This window comes from Pipistrellus kuhlii, unplaced genomic scaffold (genome assembly GCF_014108245.1).
Source record: "Pipistrellus kuhlii isolate mPipKuh1 unplaced genomic scaffold, mPipKuh1.p scaffold_m20_p_23, whole genome shotgun sequence".
In the NCBI taxonomy this organism is placed as follows: Eukaryota; Metazoa; Chordata; class Mammalia; order Chiroptera; family Vespertilionidae; genus Pipistrellus; species Pipistrellus kuhlii.
The window spans coordinates 7956881-7974446 of NW_023425522.1; the positions used below are offsets into that span (position 1 = coordinate 7956881).

The 17566-nt window shown below is 39.8% G+C and overlaps 1 protein-coding gene across 4 annotated transcripts in view; it reads left to right on the forward strand.

Moving 5' to 3' along the window:
- The window catches only part of MYH10 (myosin heavy chain 10), a 136441-nt gene that overhangs the window by 50800 nt on the left and 68075 nt on the right, over positions 1-17566 (forward strand). For all 4 annotated transcript variants that reach the window (XM_036452180.2, XM_036452182.2, XM_045586533.1 and 1 more), the window contains one exon: positions 6722-6814. In XM_036452180.2, coding sequence (XP_036308073.1) covers positions 6722-6814 — 93 coding nt within the window. The remainder of the gene's footprint in view (positions 1-6721; positions 6815-17566) is intronic.

The following is a 17566-nucleotide window of genomic DNA, read 5'->3' on the forward strand; positions in this document are numbered from 1 at the left end:
CTGCAAAGGGTCCTAGTCAGTAATTACTTTTCTGTCCACACTCCTTCCCCCTCCCAGGGTGCCCCTATCCGTGATTTCCATGCCCCATTTTGAGGGTGACTGTCATAAAGTAACAATTATAATGTTGAAAGTCTGCACTTCGCAAGTCAGTGTTTGGGCTTGAAAACACTGGTTTGTTAATTTACATCGATGAACTTCATAGGCAAAACTGACTCAGGTTCCCAGGAACCATTTGTATAAATTTCTAGCATTTTATCATCAGTATGATTTCTAGGCTCCTGATTTGTGAGTCTATTATTATCTATCTATTTGCTTATTAAAAATCAGCTTTATTTATTGAGGTTTAATTCATGTACCATAACATCCACTCATTTAAAGTATACTGTCCAGATTTTAAAGGATATGTAATTATTACTACAGTTAATTTTAGAACATTTTTATCACTCCAAAATGAAGCTCCGTACCTATTCGGAGACACCTTCCATTTCCTCCCAGACCCTGGAAAGCACTAAAATACTTTCTCTCAAAGAATTTGCCTGTTCTGGGTATTTTATATGAATGGAATCATTTAATACGTGGTTCTCTGTGACTGTTCTTTCACATATTGTTTTCAAGGTTCATTCATGCTGTAGCATGTATAAATATTCGAGTCCATTTTATGGCTGAATAAAATTCCATTATATTAAATATGTCGCATTTCATTAATCTGTTCAGAAGTTGGTGGACATTTGGGTTATTTCCATTTGGGGACCATTGTGAATAATGCCACACTAAGCATTTGCATACAAGTTTTGTGTGGACATAGATTTTCAGTTCTCTTGGGTGTATACCTAGGAGTGGAATTGGTGAGTTGTGGTAACTGTTTGGTTAACATTTTGAGGAAGTGCCAAACTATTTTTCAAAGCGACTGGACCATTTTTGTACATTTTCACCAGCAATTTAGGAGGGTGCCAGTTTCTCTATCCTCACCAACACTCTCCTTGTCTTCATTGTAGCCATAGTGGCAGTGCAAAGTGATCTGTGCTTTTTATTTGTGCCTTTGAAACTTACAAATACATGACATCAATTTTTAAAATTTAGCTCACAATATTTAAGTAAACGTTAAGTAAACATTTACCTATAAACTTTTGATATAGTTTTTATATAATAATAAAATTACATCTTATTTGGCTTTGCCCCTCAGCCAACTGAAAGTAGTTTCTGCACCCCCTTCCCTTGTCATCGGTCGCTGTCACAGGCCTCAGAGCCTGTATGGTGTTCAGTGCCACCCAAGAGGCCGAGCTCAGCACAGTTTCAGAGAAGGTTTAAAAACAACCATTTCTAAAACTTGGCCATTCCCTAAGAGTGACCCATCAAGCCCGCTCACCTGCCCCAAAGCCAGGCCGCAGCTCGGGATACCATTACGTTTACAGTCTAAACGGCCTTGAACTAAGACACAAGGTGGTAGCCAGCAAGTACAGAAATTAGACCTGCCAGTGTGACTAGAGTCTATTTCTCAGCGTTGTGACCATCTGTTGCCATCTCGTTTCATCCCTCCTGTGGTCAGTGTGACACCTCGCCTTTGCCCTCTCAGCCTGCAGGTGCAGGATGGGTCCAGCCTGAGTGCCCTTGGTGGCCGAACTGAAATTTTGAAAAGGGTATATAGTTTTTACCAATTTAAACTCATCCTCTATCATATAGCAAGTGTATATTATACACTATGTAATATACAGGGTTTTCATCACCATTGGTCAATCTGTAGACCATTCAATTCTAAACACTTAGAATTAAAAAATAATTTCAATAGCTATGGTTTACAAGTGGCTTTGTCATTTGGTTGAGAGATCTTGGCACTGTTTAAATATGAAATTGCTCAACACAAAAATGATCAAATTTAGGGGTAATTTTTAAATGTAAGACCATTTTTGTGTGTTTTGTGTCAAGTTTTTTGTGATTCATTGATGAGTTTTTGAGGTCTTTGCCTGGTCTCACTGAAGCCACAGATCAGTCAGGACAGAAGTAATACCACACGCTATCACTGTAGTGGCCCCAAGAGGGACACAGAAGTGCCAAGGTCTACAGCTACTTCCGTGACTACAGGGATCCTTACCCAAATCTTATCACCACCTTTAGCTCACCACCATCCCTTCCCCAAATGCTACTAGAAAGTTCTGGGATCTCTGATTATACATTTACTCGGCAAATAGTCCTGGTGCATCATTTTGACTCGTTACTGACTGAGCTAGGTGCAGGGAAAGCCAGTGTGACACAAAAATGTTTAAAACATGCAATCAGGGGCTCTGAACTCTTCCCTTTGGTTATCAAATTTAAAAAGGCCAACAGAACAGTAGTGGTCCATTGTGAATGAATCAGAATTATACTTTTTGTTGTTCACGTCAGGGGAAAAATACATGTTTTTCATTATACTGCAGAATTTTTTTTTAATATATTTTATTGATTTTGTAAAAAGAGGAAGGGAGAGAGATAAAGAGCTAGAAACATCAATGAGAGAGTCATCGATCAGCTGCCTCTTGCACACCCCCTACTGGGGATGTGCCCGCAACCAAGGTACATGCCCTTGACCGGAATCGAACCTGGGTCCCTTCAGTCCCCAAGCCGACGCTCTATCCATTGAGCCAAACCGGTTTCGGCATACTACAGAATTTTAGTAACTATCTAGTTTATATGTGCCATGAGATGAAAAAGGTTGAAAGTTGCTTCTACAAGCCAGCAGGAGAGAATCACACTCACAGAAGAAAAGAAAAGAATCAACAAACTTGATCCAAAGAATTCTTGTAGCCATGCCAAAGGAATATTAAAATGAAATATGCAACACTTGTATTGCCTCCCAAGTTAGGAAAACATTTTAAAGGTGGATTACTTCTTAAAGTATTTTTTTCATTACGGTTTTATTTGGCAGAATAGTGTGTAATTTTGAGGAACCTATTCTAATTCTTTGATCTAACAGATGTTCAGTGTTGTAAAAGGTAATGCCCCACTTATGAAAAGTTGTTCTAACAGTTTCTGCATTCTGATTATACATTCTGAGTGAGTTAAAAGGATTCTAGAGCCCAAACAACTATTCCAGAGCCAGCGTATGAGGGCTTTTGTAGGATGTTAGTTAGCCATAGGCACATCGCTGGATGTGACCTCAGGAGAAGGGCACTCTGTATCACAGAATGATACTAACAGTATTTTTAAATGTATTTTAATTGATTTCAGAGATGAAGGGAAAGGGAGATAGAAATATCAATCATGAGAATCTTTGATCAACTGCCTCCTGTACACCCCCTACTGGGGACCAAGCTCACACTTGGGCATGTGCCCTGACCACGAAGAGAATGGTGACCTTCTGGTTTCATAGGTTGATGCTCAACCACTAAGCCACAGCTGCCAGGCAGATACTAACATTTTTAATGATGACTCTCAGTCATTAAAATTGGCTCGGGATACCATGTTTAAGAAATTTTGTTAGCGTATAATATTTAGGTTTACATAGAAATAAGCTGGTGTTTTGAAGTTAATAAACTAGATGATTCACGGTACAAAAAGCATATCATCTAATGCCAAGAACGTGCTTCAGTACTTGGTAGCATGAAATTCATGCAGCTTGAGGTTCTGGCAAGGACTGGTTCCTAACTGGTCTCAATGGGACACAATCGTAAACTGTAATTAGCACCTGTAAAAGTCTGAACAATCCAGATAAATGCTGCAGAGTAGACATATAAGGAGCATCTCTCCTCACTGTCGTGTGCCTCAGAAAAACGTCCTCTTTTTTCAGAAAAAGCTGAATACAGGAGTCCATTTGGCATATATTCTGGTTTTGGATTTGATTATAGTGTAATTAGTCACATAGCAACTGACCATTAATTAACAAATCTTATGTGAGGTTCCTTATATTCCTTTTTTTCCTTAGAGAAACACATTTGCTAGTGGTTGTTAGTTGTTACTCCGTTTCCCCGAAAATAAGACAGTGTCTTATATTAATTTTTGCTCCCAAAGTTGCGCTAGGTCTTATTTTCAGGGGATGTCTTATCTTTCCATGCGCTAGGTCTTAATTTCGGAGGATGTCTAATTTTCGGGGAAACACAGTATTTATTGAATTTTAGAGAATTTTTAGAGAGGAAGGAAGAGAGAGAGAAACATCAGTGTGAGAGAGAGACATCAATCGGTTGTCTCCCATACAAACCTGCAATCTAGGTATGTGCCCTGACCAGGAATCGAACTTGTGACCTTCTGGTGCATGGGATGATGCTCCAACTAACTGAGCAACACAGGCCGAGGCTACTAGTGGTTTTTAGTCCTTTCTTTCATTACGTCTAGAGTACTTGTGGGTATTTTAAAGTATAGGGGTGAGATTTGTGTTTGGAAAAAGCAGAGTTACTAAAATAATACAATATACTATAATTCTGAAATTGCATTCCAGGAACCAGCATTACTTTCTAGAGCTTTTATGGTCAGAAATGACGACTTGCTTTCTCATACAGCTTTCTGTTGTGTTTTATGATAAAACACATATTAATGTGCTCACAACTTTTTGTAAAATCTGTTTTATAGCCTAATTTGCATATATGAGTAAAACATCAAAAACCCCACATACCATATTTTTCGGACCATAAGACGCAGCAGTTTTTAGAGAAGGGAAATGAAGAAAAAGATTCTGAAACAAATAGTGTCCTAAAATATTTTATGTGCATTAAAACCCAACATCAGTCATAAACACATGTAATCAACCCTGTAAAGTAAACAGCAGCATTTAGAACCATTTTAGAGCCGGGCAAGCACACAGAGACCACACAGAGCTGGGCAAGTAAAAAAACTTTTTTTTTAAAGTATATGTGTAGGCTATATTTGGACCATAAGACGCAGGGACTTTTTCCCCCCACTTCTGGGGGGGGAAAAGTGCGTCTTATGGTCCGAAAAATACTGTACATTATATCAAATACTCTATACTTAGTCTTTTACATTTGAGTGAGAAGCCAGTAGTATCACCATCTCTGATCATGGAGATGGATGAGGACATTGCCTGGTCTACGTTATTAAAATATTATGTGTAACCCTTGGGAAAATGGCAAGCTTTATACCAATAATTGTAACATGTAAGTATTAATATTAGGTCTAGTAATAATTAATATCGTTTTCTAATACTTTTTTAAATCGAATTTATTTAAACAATACAACAAAATTTAATCAACAATATAGTTGCCGTTGTTTTCTACTACTTGTGCCCAACGCTCAGGAAGCATTTTAATCCCTCTGTTGTAAAATTCTTGTGATTTTGATGCAAAAAATTCGGTCAATGCATTTTTGAGGCATTCTTCATTATTAAATTTTTTTCCAAGAAGAAAGTTTTGCAAAGAACGAAACAAATGGTAATCGGAAGGGGCAATATCAGGAGAATATGCAGGATGAGGGAGAACTTCCCATTCCAACTGGCGCAGTTTTTCAATAGTGATTCTTGCAGTATGCAGTCGTGCGTTATCGTGGTGAAGAATTACGCCCTTCCGATTAATCAGCGCGGGTTCTTTTTCTCTTAAAGCTTGGGCTAACCTTTCCAATTGGGCACTATACACTGCACTTGTAATGGTTTGGTTAGATGGTAAAAGTTCATAATGAAGAATTCCTTTAAAATTCCACCAAACACACAACATCACTTTTTTCGCATGCAAGTCAGGTTTTGGCGTGGGCTGCGGAGCCTCATTTTTGTCCAACCATTGAGGCCGCCTTTTCAAATTAACATACAGCACCCATTGTTCATCTCCAGTAACAATTTGCTCTAAAAACGGCAAACGGTTTTGACGAGAGAGGAGCGAACTGCAAATTGTGACTCTTTGATTACGGTTGTTGTCGGTCAACTCATGAGGAACCCATTTTCCAAACTTTTGGACTTTGCCAAGTGCATTGATTGGAAATTGTTTTTTGTGAACAATTTAAAGTTGTCGCAAGCTCTTGTTGGGTAATTTGAGGATTTTGCACCAAAAGAGCTTGAAGAGCTTCTTGATCAAAATTGGACACACGGCCTCGACCACTCTTGTCATCTAACGAAAAATTTCCCTCGCAGAATTTCTCAAACCAACGCTGGCATTTTCTGACGCTAACTGCATCTTGACCAAGAGCACTACAGATGTTTTTTGCAGCCTCACTTGCTTTTCTTCCTAATTGGAACTCGTAAAGCATGCAGTGCCGAATATGCTCTTCATCCGCCATCTTCTTAGCCCTAGTTTTGCAACAAAAACCAAACCAAACACAAACTTTTTCAAGCAAAACTTGTTAATTGCACTTCACACGTTCTGTAGATACCACGTGTTTGAAGGTTATGTCAATACAAGTCAATGCCAAGCAAGATTTTAAATGAATGTTTAAAAACGACATTAATTATTACTATGTTCTTAATTGAAGCTAAATTTTATTTTCTGAAAACCATTTACTTTGTTTTATTTTCAGAATTCGCTGCCTAATTTATGTGCCCTGTTCTTAAATTTGTCATCTCTGACCAATGTGACATTTTCTTTATAGATGCTAACTCTCTTCCTCCAGCGGAGCCTCTTGTGACCTAGAATAAGAAGCCAACAAAGGTTGCTGGATGACTGACTAAATGAAAGGACTGAGGGAAAGAGGCAGTTTTTTGTTTTAGTTTTAGTTTTCCCCCCTGAGGACTGGAGTAAAGACACGAGATTAACACACATCTGCTTTTATTTGTGTGTATGTGTGTGTACGTGTGTGTATGTGTAATGTCTTTTAGGGGGAACTTGAACGGCAACTTTTGCAAGCCAACCCAATTCTGGAATCATTTGGAAATGCGAAGACTGTGAAAAATGATAACTCATCTCGTTTTGTAAGTTGAAACAATTCTTCAGATTTCTAGTTAAGTTATTATGATTCATTTAAATACAGCACTGTATAAAATTTTGGAAGAGGATAATCAATATAGTATAGAATAGTACTATCAATAGAAATGTAATGCAGGTAACCTGTAATTTAAATTTTTCTAGAAGGCACATTTTAAAAACCAGTTGAAAAATTGTGAAATTAATTATAATTATATGTTCTATATAAATAGGTAGTTATATATTACTAGAGGCCTGATGCACAAATGGGCCTCTCTTACTTTGGCTGCCAGCATTGCCTTCACTCCTGTGGAGCTTCCTTTTCTCCTCCCTACGCTGCCCAGAGGCCCGGAGTGGCTGGGACAGTGCCGAACACCTGTGTCCCACCGTCCCACCCCGCCCCTGCCACTTGACACCTGCAAATGCAAATTAAGCCGCCATCTTTTTTGGTTAACTTGTATACTCTTGATTAGCTGGTGTCACAAAGGTACGGTCAATTTGCATCTTACTCTTTTATTAGTGTAGATTGTATGGATATATATTTCTGTTATGTCTCTGAACTTATTTTTTCAACTTTGATCGGGGATAATATGTAATACCTGTTAGGGGGTTGGCATGGGGACTTAAAGATGCATGTTTGCTATTTAACACAGCACTAGGCATAATATATGCTCAACACATAAGATTGCTATTCAATGTAGTAAATTATCCTTCTCATGTCTTGCTGTTTCCATGTCATGGACTTCAGAATAAGTTGTCATTACTATTATTTCTCTTTAAAAATTCTTCTATTCAACTCTCTTTAATTCATTAAACGCTTTACTTTCTCCCTCAATTAGATCAACTATAAGAGTTCGCCTGAGCCAAAACCAGTTTGGCTCGGTGGATAGAGCATCGGCTTGGGGACTGAAAGGTCCTAGGTTCGATTCCCGTCAAGGGCATGTACCTTGGTTGCAGACACATCCCCAGTCGGGGGGAAGGGCGCAGGAGGCAGCTGGTCGATGTTTCTCTCTCATCGATGTTTCTGGCTCTCTATCTCTCTCTCTTCCTCTCTGTAAAAAATCAATAAAATATTAAAAAAAAAAAAAAAAGTTTGCCTGAGGACATTATCCTATGTGATAGCCAAGTTAGTATTAGTATGAGGATACTGTCCTCCCCATTCCACCTGCTCAGAGTCAACACTTTCATGCCAGATCATCTCCAAACCCGTATTCAACAAAGTGGTCATTCCTTCAGTAAATCTTTTGCCCTGAATTATAGTCATCAAGAGTTTAACCCTTTCCACAGTCATTTTGGAGAGGTCTTCAGTTTCAGTTATATTTCTACTTCAGGGTTGGAATTAATTGTTTTTCTCCCTCTTCTGATGTTAGATGCGTTGTAAAAGTCAAGAAGGCCAGAATAAGTGAGGCTTCAATTCCGTGGCTAATTTGGGGGAATCTGAAAACACTGTCACACACATTCTGGGAATGTAAAGTCATGGTGCGCATGCTAATTTTCTGATGACATGGTGTCCGTGCTCAGTGGAAGTGGCCCTCCGAGTTTGCTAGGGCTGCCATAACAGACTGCCACCAACTGGGCGGCTGAAATCACAGAAGTTAATTGTCGCACAGTGGAGGCTAGAATTCTGAGATGAAGGGGTTGGCAGGACTGCTTTCTTCTGAGACCTCTCTCCTTGGCTTGTAGATGGCCATCTTCTCCATGTCTTCACATGGTCTTCCCTCTGTGTGTGTCTGTGGCCTATTTTTTCTCTTAAAAGGACACCCATCATTTTGGATTATGACCCACCTACTGACCTCATTTGAACTTAATTACCTCAGTAAAAACCCAGTCTCCAAATATCATCATGTTCTGAGGTACTGGGAGTTAGGACTTCAGCATATGGATTGGGGGAGGGCACAACTTTGTCTATAAAATCATCAGATATTTTAAGTACAAGAGGTTCCAAATTATGTAAGAATAGGATCTATTTGCTTAGAATATTGTTTGTTCCTAGTAAGAGAACACTTGAAGAGTCATTTAATCCGCCTTCACTTAGTAATTATTTTATTTAGGTACAAAGTGGGATAACAAATGTGCCTGTGGCAGTAGGAAGCCCACTGAGACTCTTGGCTATCCAAGACATCTGGGGAAACTGAGCTTTGTAGAGTTTCTGTCATTCCATGGATCACCACCATTGAGCCTGAGCCACATTTAAATCTTCAATTCTTCCTACTGAAAGCCCTGTGTTTAGTGGCTGTATCATGGCATAGAAGACACTGTGAGCTACCAACTTAGGTATGCGATCTCTGAAGATTTTCAAGGCCTTCTTAGTGGAAAATATTTTATTTTACCACATAAATCCAGTTACCAGTGTGTTCTGATGTTCTCCCCTAAACCACACTTTAAATTCAAGAGAAACAGTTATGAGCCATTTATCTTATTTTTGCTTAGAAAAGATAAACTGCTACGAACCACTCATTTGTGTCCTTGATAAACAATGTCGTGATTCTTACTAAGCAGTAAGCGTTTGTGTACTTGCCAGGGCTTTTGCGGTTGAGACAGTTGGTACAGCTCTGTACTAGTGACCTATTGTTATGTAACAAGTTGCGCTAAAACCTAGTGACTTAAAACATTATTTCAGTTTCTGGGTGGTGGGTGGCTCTAGCTCAGGATCTCGAATGAGGCTGTCATTAAGATGCTCTTGGCTGGAGCTGCAGGCATCTGAAGACTTGAGGCTGGAGGATCTTCTTCCAAGCAACCTGGGGTAGCTTTCGGCGGGAAGCCTCCGTTCCTCCTGGTGGTTGCTTAGAGGTCTTCATTCCCCACCTCAGAGGCCTCTCCATAGAGATGCTTACTCCTGACATGGCAGCTGGCATCCCCCCAGAGCAAGGGATCCAAGAAAGAGCAAGACAGAAGCCACACAGAGTTCTTTATGACCCACCTTGGAAGTCACATACCATCCCTGTGATACATTTTATTGGTCACACATGACGACGTAACCAAAGTTGGGGATTGTTGAACTCATCTTGGAAACTGACTGCCACAAATCATTAATAAAATTTCTATATTGGCGTGTGTAGGTTATAATCTGTAATTTGCATTATTTTAGACCAGAGTTTCTCAATTAGGGTCCCCCAGGGGACATTTGGTTGTTCAACTGGGGCAGTGGGTAGTGGCGTGCAGCTGGCATCTGGTGGGTAGAGGCCAGGGATGCTGCTAAACACCCTGCAGTGTACAGGATGGGCAACGAATCACCCAGCCCCAGTGTCAATTATGTCGAGGTTGAGAAACACTGCTCTAGCTTATTCCTTGTTTTCTAAAATTAATTTGCAAAGTAAATACTATACGTGAGTCTCATTATTTATACAATGTTTAATAATTCTGGAAAGAGCTTATAAATTCTACTGGTAGGAAGAATGCCTTAGATTGTTTGCTAGCTAAGATTGATTCTAGCAAGAGTCCCCCATCCAATCTAAATTCAAAGCAAACCCTGTTTCAGCTGATATTCCACCTTCCAAAGTGCTTATGCTACTATACAATAATCTTTATGTTCAATCGTATATATTAAAAGCTAATCATTTTAGAAAAATATTTTTAATTAAGGCAATATTCTTAAATATAGCTATTCATTCAACAAGAAACAAAAGTATCTTTAATTATTGACTTTGGGCTTTTTATTTTCATTTTTATTTTTTTAATATTTTTTATTGATATCAGAAGGGAGAGGAAGAAGAGGAGGAGGAGAAGAGAGAGAGAGGGAGGGAGAGAGAAGCATCAATGACAAGAGAGAATCATTGATCAGCTGCCTCCTGTACGCCCCACACTGGGGATCGAGCCCACAACCAGGCATGTGTCCTGACTGGGAATCAAACCGTGACCTCCTGGTTAATAGATTGACATTCAATCACTAAGCCACACCAGCTAGGCTGAGCTTTATTTTAGAAAGTCAATTTTATATTGGTAGGTATAGTACCTTTTTTAAAGAAATAGTTTAGTAGCTAGCTACTACTATCATAAGGCATTACACAATACTATGAGTAGTTTTTTAGTGGTTCCATAAAATAGCAAAGTGGTTGGTTCCATTGATTGACTCATGTTCAGTTCAAACATCCCGCCAGCAGTTGTCTGTGAGTGTTGCCAACACTGGTTTTCACGGGTTTAGAGAGCACCCAGTATTGGCTCATTTTTAAAGTAAATTTTATATAATTATAATTTTTGTTGTGTAGTTAATTATTAAGCACCTATTCTCTGCCAGGTACTGTGCTGCTTACCTGATATCTTCATCTGGATGTCTAATAGATTTCTCAAATTTAACATATTCCAGATGTAACTTTATCTCTTCTGTTCAAAATTTAAATCTTGTGTCTGTATATGGTATCGTCAAATCACCCACCTACTTAAGCATAAAAAAAAAACCTAGAAAAACAAAAAACCTATGAATCATCGATTTGGCTTTTTTTTTTTTTTTTTTTTTTTTTTTTCATGGCCCAAGTCCAGGCCAGGAGTAACCTCTTTTGGTTACACTTCCAGCATGTATTTCAGATCTGTCCACGTTTCTCCTCTGTCTCATTTAAACACCTACTTAGTCTAACACCCTGTCTCAGGAACTTTCTCTATTGTCTATCAGTGTCCTATTGATTTCCCTCATAGCATTAATCACAACTTATAGTTAATTACTCTGCTCACTTATGGTCTCTTCTGCTAGAATGTAAGATCTCTGACAGTAGGGACCTCATCTACCTTGTTCTCTGGCTCCTTAGTTCCTGGCTATGCCTTTCACATGTAAGTACATAGTAGGTGTGCAATCCGTTTATTGAAAGGTGGTTGCCTACTGATTGCTAAATTCTCTTCTATATTCCCGGGAATACATCAGTGGACAAAACCAAAGTCCCTAGCCTCATAGAGCTCACCTTTTTTTGGGTTTAACTTGAATATACTTTCAAAGACAAGCCACAATGTACTATTATTGAGCACAGGGAGCGTATGGCATGTGCTAGACCCTCCGAGTGTGGCTGCCCCAGTTTCTGAAGGATGAGCAGAGATACATGGGGGGCGGTGGCTTCTGGACAGGACAGGCCTTGAGCTGGTATTGGTGTTATGCCTCATCCTGGAAGAGCAATGTGATACCGAAAAATGAGTTGGGTGTACAGTAGAATTTCACGTAGTCAGTATTTACAAACCACAGGCTCACAGCGAAAAATACTTGAAACTGTAAACTCCATAAGCTTTAGAATCCTTTTGTTTCCATTTCTTTGATCTGAAATAGACAAGTGATTTCCTGAAGAATATCTTTTCTTTCGGAGATGCTAACATATGGTTTGTATTAAGGGGATTCTTTAGAAGAGCATTACCCTTGTGAAAATAATCGTTCACAGTTACTCCAGTTCGCTGTTTATGGAGAAGTAAAATGTGTTCCAGATGGGGGAGGTTTTATGTAAAGTGAATCTCTTGTAATGAAACTTTAAAAACAGGGATTTCAATTTCAAAATGATTGTATCAGCAGATACATCTTCCCTCAAAGTTTTAGTAGGAAGCACTTTATGTATTTGTGCAAATCTTCCCCTCCCCCCCCAAAAAAAAAAACCTTATTTAAGCCAGTTTGGCAATTCCCCAGTTGATATACCTTTTGGTAATCTGCCTCCAATAGTTACAGATAGATAAAGGCTCTGGGTGTGCGCCCTACCACCAGGTTAGCAGGTTACAATGAAACAAGCCCGGGTCTGTGCCTTGCATAAATAGTGAAGGCAGCCCCCGCCGTCTGTCTGTAGTCCTCTCACCTCCCTGACCCTAAAGATGTGCTGAGGCCACTGTGACAGTGTCAGAGACGGAGCACGGTCTGAACCAGCCTCCAGCATCTTCCACGTCAGCGGCTGCATGGAGCCGTTTAACGCGGAGCCCGGGGCAGCCTTCCCACCACCGCAGCTCCGGGCCTTCTAGAGTCGTCTTTGTTTTCCATTTTAAGTTTCTAGTGAAAGTTGTGTATAAGATTACTTTATTCCTGCATCTTCTCAATTGTTCCTTATATTTGCCCTTCTCCTTTCCTACTTGGCGAGATTTGGCTTTCCGTTCAGGGTCTTTTTGCGGCCTTTGTCCAGCTTTAGTCTTGATGACCAGTGTGCTGGGGTGGACGCACGCGTGGAAGTCGTGCTGTTCGCCTGCTCCGCGGCACTCGTTCATGTCGCTGGCGTAGTTCTTCCTGAAAACCTGGACAGTTCTGTTAATTTGCTGCCCTTTGTGATGTCCTTGAACAACCTGAACCTCATCGTCCTTGCGAAGGGCCTGGATCGAACATTGTACGCCTGTCTCAGCTCTTTGGAAAGAGAAGACATCTTCCTGCGAACATGGGAAAGTGCATCGAAATGCCTTCACGGCTCTGGTCGGGAGTCACAGTGATTAAACTTTATTTGACAGCTGGCACTTCTGCGATGGCCACCACTAGATCCTTAAATGCCTTGTTCACACCAGAGTGGGGGATTATCTGTGCGTTTCCAATCCGTCCGTGTCTCTTAATGCCACTCATTTTATCCCGGGAGTTTCTAATACCCATGATCCTCAGTAACAAGGCTGCACAGTTTATATGAGACTAGGATAGCTGAAGCATGTAAAATAGCCATCTGGCTTTTAGGTTAAATCCTACCTTGATTACTCTTTGGATGGGTCTTCCCATGTAGGGTCAGTAGCTGTCTTTAGAGCAGGGGCGGGGGGGGGGGGGGGGACCTTTCTCTGCCCAGGGCCAGGGCCAGGGCCATGCAGCGTTATCAAGTTAAGCATTAGCCTGCTGTATCCAGTCATTCCGTTAACGCACCCCACATGCCTCAGCAGAGTCAGACCAACTGATTTCTCTGGTCTCACAAGGCCTGAGGTTCCCTACCCCTGCCCTAGAGTGTAGATTTTTAGTGGAGTAACTGACACACATACGTACGTACATAGCGCACTGTACTGATGTGTCTTAAAGTAAATTACAGATTTTATAACAACTTTAAATATCAAATTAGGAAGGGGAAGAATATTTTCAAATGAAACAAACCTCTACTCCTGTAGTAAATTGCTAACCATCGAGGTGTACTTACTACAGATACATTGTAAACAGCAGAGAAAGGTCTAGAAGAAAATCAACGTCAGTTCAAAAGGAATAACATTCTTTAAATAAAACATTTTTCTTATTATTTTCCTGACAATATCAAAATATCCAAGTTGTCCAGTTGCACCTTTTAAATGAAATTCTTAATTTCTGCTTTATGTACAGGAGGGGATTCTAGTCGTCTTTGCTGCCCAGAGCTCACGCAGGAAGTGTGGGGGTCTCAGTGGTTCTTGGATGGGTATTCGACATGTATCTGGCATTAAAGCACATGCTCTCTAATTCATATGTAATGTACTGGTCATATTTTGAGAGTTTTTCTTTGTTTTTGTTGATGAAATTCTGGTTCAATATTCTGAGTGCCATAATCTGACGTGGAAATCAAATATGGATTGGGCATTTTTACAAGTTTCTTCACATAATGTTTTAAAGATTAGAGGGCCACTTGAAAGTAAAACTTTGTTTTCCACTTTAGATTTGTATTTTAATAAAAAATGTTTACTCTGAAAGAGTATTTATTACTGTGAGAAAAAGACTTTTTAACTTAACAGATTTTATTCCTTCCCCTTTCTCTTCCTCCCCCCAAGACTGAAGTGATTTCATATTTCATGGCCTGCTTCTTGCCTAATTTTTCAGGGTATCCAACATTAAGGGGAATCTATGAATCCTGGACTGTTGAGGGCTGTTCAGGGAGGTATTTCTCTTTGGTTCTGAAATTTCACTTTGCCATGTTCGCAACAGGCTAGGGTAGATCTTGTAATATAGCTGAATGTGAATGTCACTTAGCAGAGTGTTGATAATTGTCAACTTCGTAAGGTTTTTGTTTTGTTAGTGTTTTCAAAATAGAATCGATGCTAGAGCTTTGCCTTATAACCAGTGTTTATTAGTGACTAAATATGTTGTTCTTTTGGGTGTGTATAAGAGAGATGGCGTTGGAGGACACCCTAATCCACTCTACCCCCCATCCCCTACCCCACAGCAGGCTTCTACTGCCCCATCTCTTTCCACATTCTGTCCCTTTATTTCATTAATTTTTGCCTAGCCATTTTTATTTAGCCAGAAAATAGTTCTCTGCACTAGCTATACTGGCTAGAACAACTATGGACACCAGTTATGAGAAAGAAAGGGAACTGAAGAGACAATTAAATGTTGTATGTTGTGGCTTTGTTTATCCAATTAAGAAACCACATATCTAAATTATTCTGAGAAACTTCTTTTTAAGTTACCTGTTCAAAGGCCAAAAACCATTGTTTCTTCCATTTCTCCTTTACTTTCTTTCCTATTTTATAATTTCCCAAGAAGTAAGGGCAAAATTAGTTTATTAAATATGCAACAGATAATTTTCTGATTTATATTTTTAAGTTGTTAGAGTTTATAGTTATCAATATAACAATTTTATTTCCCAAGTAAAAAAAATACCTTGTTTAATGAATTTGAACTTCTATTAGGGGTGATCAAGAAAAACAATAGGAAATAATATAAGAACTAAAAGCTTAAACAGCACATTGATGTAGACATAATAAAGAAGTTAAATAGACATGTTGAAATCTGAAAGTTTGTTTTGCTATGTAACGAGTTTTTTGTGTGAAACATTCTCTCCAGTGAGAATGACGTGATACCATATGATTTTGATTAAACTTTCTGCAGTGTTACAGTGAGCTGTTTGAGAAAGGATTTTCTTGAACAGTATGTTGGCAGTGTATTCTCTGCAGCTTTGAAGGAATAACATTGTCTTTTGACTACTGTCTCTAAAATAGCAATTTTTTATTAACTCGATGAAGTATTGTATAGATAATACATCTGTTTAAAATTTGAACATCAGGACCCAGTTTTAGTTTTTTAGTTCCTTTTTGAGGCATTCCAACTATTTATAAGGACTAATAATTTTTTAACTTTATTCCTCCTGAGGGTCTTCTGAAGAACAATGACAAAATTTACCTTTTTTGGGGGGTGGGGTTTAACAACAGATTTTAGATCTCTAAGGTAGTTTCAATTTTCTCACAGTTCTGGAGGCCGGGAGGCTGAGATCCAGGTTCCAGCAGGTTGGCTTCTGTGAGGACTCGATTCCTGACTTACAAGCAGCTGCCTTCTCACTGTCCTCACACAGCCTTTCCTGGATGCCCAGAGAGCAGAAACTAAGACAGGGGGTTGGGAGGGCCAGGCTCTGCCCTGGGGGATACAGGGACTGGTCATTGACAATGGCCCTGGATATGGATGCCAGTGAAGAGCCTGATCGCTGGGAGATGAGGCAGTGGGCAGAGGTCTGGCACTGGACAGGCATCCGGGAATCCAGACAGGGATGTGATGACAAGTGCAAGGAGGAGACCCTGAAATTTACTTACTTTAAAAATAAAATTCATTCTCTTTTATAATTACTTCTAGAGGCCTAATGTACGAATTCATGCATGGGTGGGGTCCAGCTGACCCACCCCTTTGGGGGACATAGGGACTGGGTCAGCGGAGATGGGGGGTGGAGTATGGAGGGGATGTGGAGGTTGGCCGACTGGCCCCGCCCCCTAACAGGGTGGGTGGGGGCCAAGCAGGGGGAGGGGCTGCAGGAGGTTGGTGAGGGGCGGGGGCAATTGGGATCCCAATTGACCCAGTTGGCCACCACAGGCGTGCCATAGCAACCGGTCATTCCAGTCATTCCATCGTTCCGTAGCTTGGCTTTAGATAGATAGATAGATAGATAGATAGATATAGATAGATAGATAGATATAGATAGATATAGATAGATAGATAGATATAGATATATATATAGATATATATATAGATATAGATATATAGATATATCTATATCTATATATATAATGAATGAACGTGTGAGTCCATTGGATAATTTTATAAATCTAATATACATTATATGGGGTATCAATGATCATATTTCATTATCTTTCAAGAAGGTATTTCTGAAAACTAGAGATATCATCTTTGTAGACTACTTTTAGCTTTCAGGGAACATAGTTGAGAAGTCAGAAGTTTGTGGGGTTTTTTAAAGAATAGTTCATTGATTTTTAGAGAGGAAGGGAGAATGAGAAAAACATCAATGTAAAAGTGAAACATCAATAATGAGAAAGATCACTCGGCTGGGTCCTACACCCCTCCTACCGGGGATCGAGCCCACAACCCAGGCATGTGCCCTCACCACAAGCAAAACGGCTACCTTTCGGTGAACGGAACAATGTTCCAACTAACTGACCTGCCAGTGTTTTTTTCAATCCTTACCTGAAGATATGTTCTTGTTGATTTGAGAGAGTGAGAGGAAGAGAGAGAATGAGAGAAAAAACATTGATGCAACAGAGAAACATCAATCAGTTGCCTCCCTGAAGCGCCCCAAGCAGGCATTGAACCCACAACCTGGGAATGTGCCCTCACCTGGAATCAAACCTGAGACCTTTTGGTATAAACGGGATGACACTCCAACCAATTGAGCTATACCAGCCAGGGCAAAGAGTCAGAAGTTTTCATTTTCTATCCATAATATCAAAGAGAAGAAAAATAAAGAGAAAAGCATTTAAAAAAAAAAACATTAGATGAGTCTGAAGATAAATGCAGAGGGTCAGATAGTGCTATAGATTCTGATGATGACAGGAATCAATTCCGTAAGAACACATTTTGAGGACAGGAAGCATGGCATCAGCATTCAGCAGGAAGGTCTTCCTTACTCATCGTTCTGCAGCAAGAACCTGGACCGTGTTTTGTT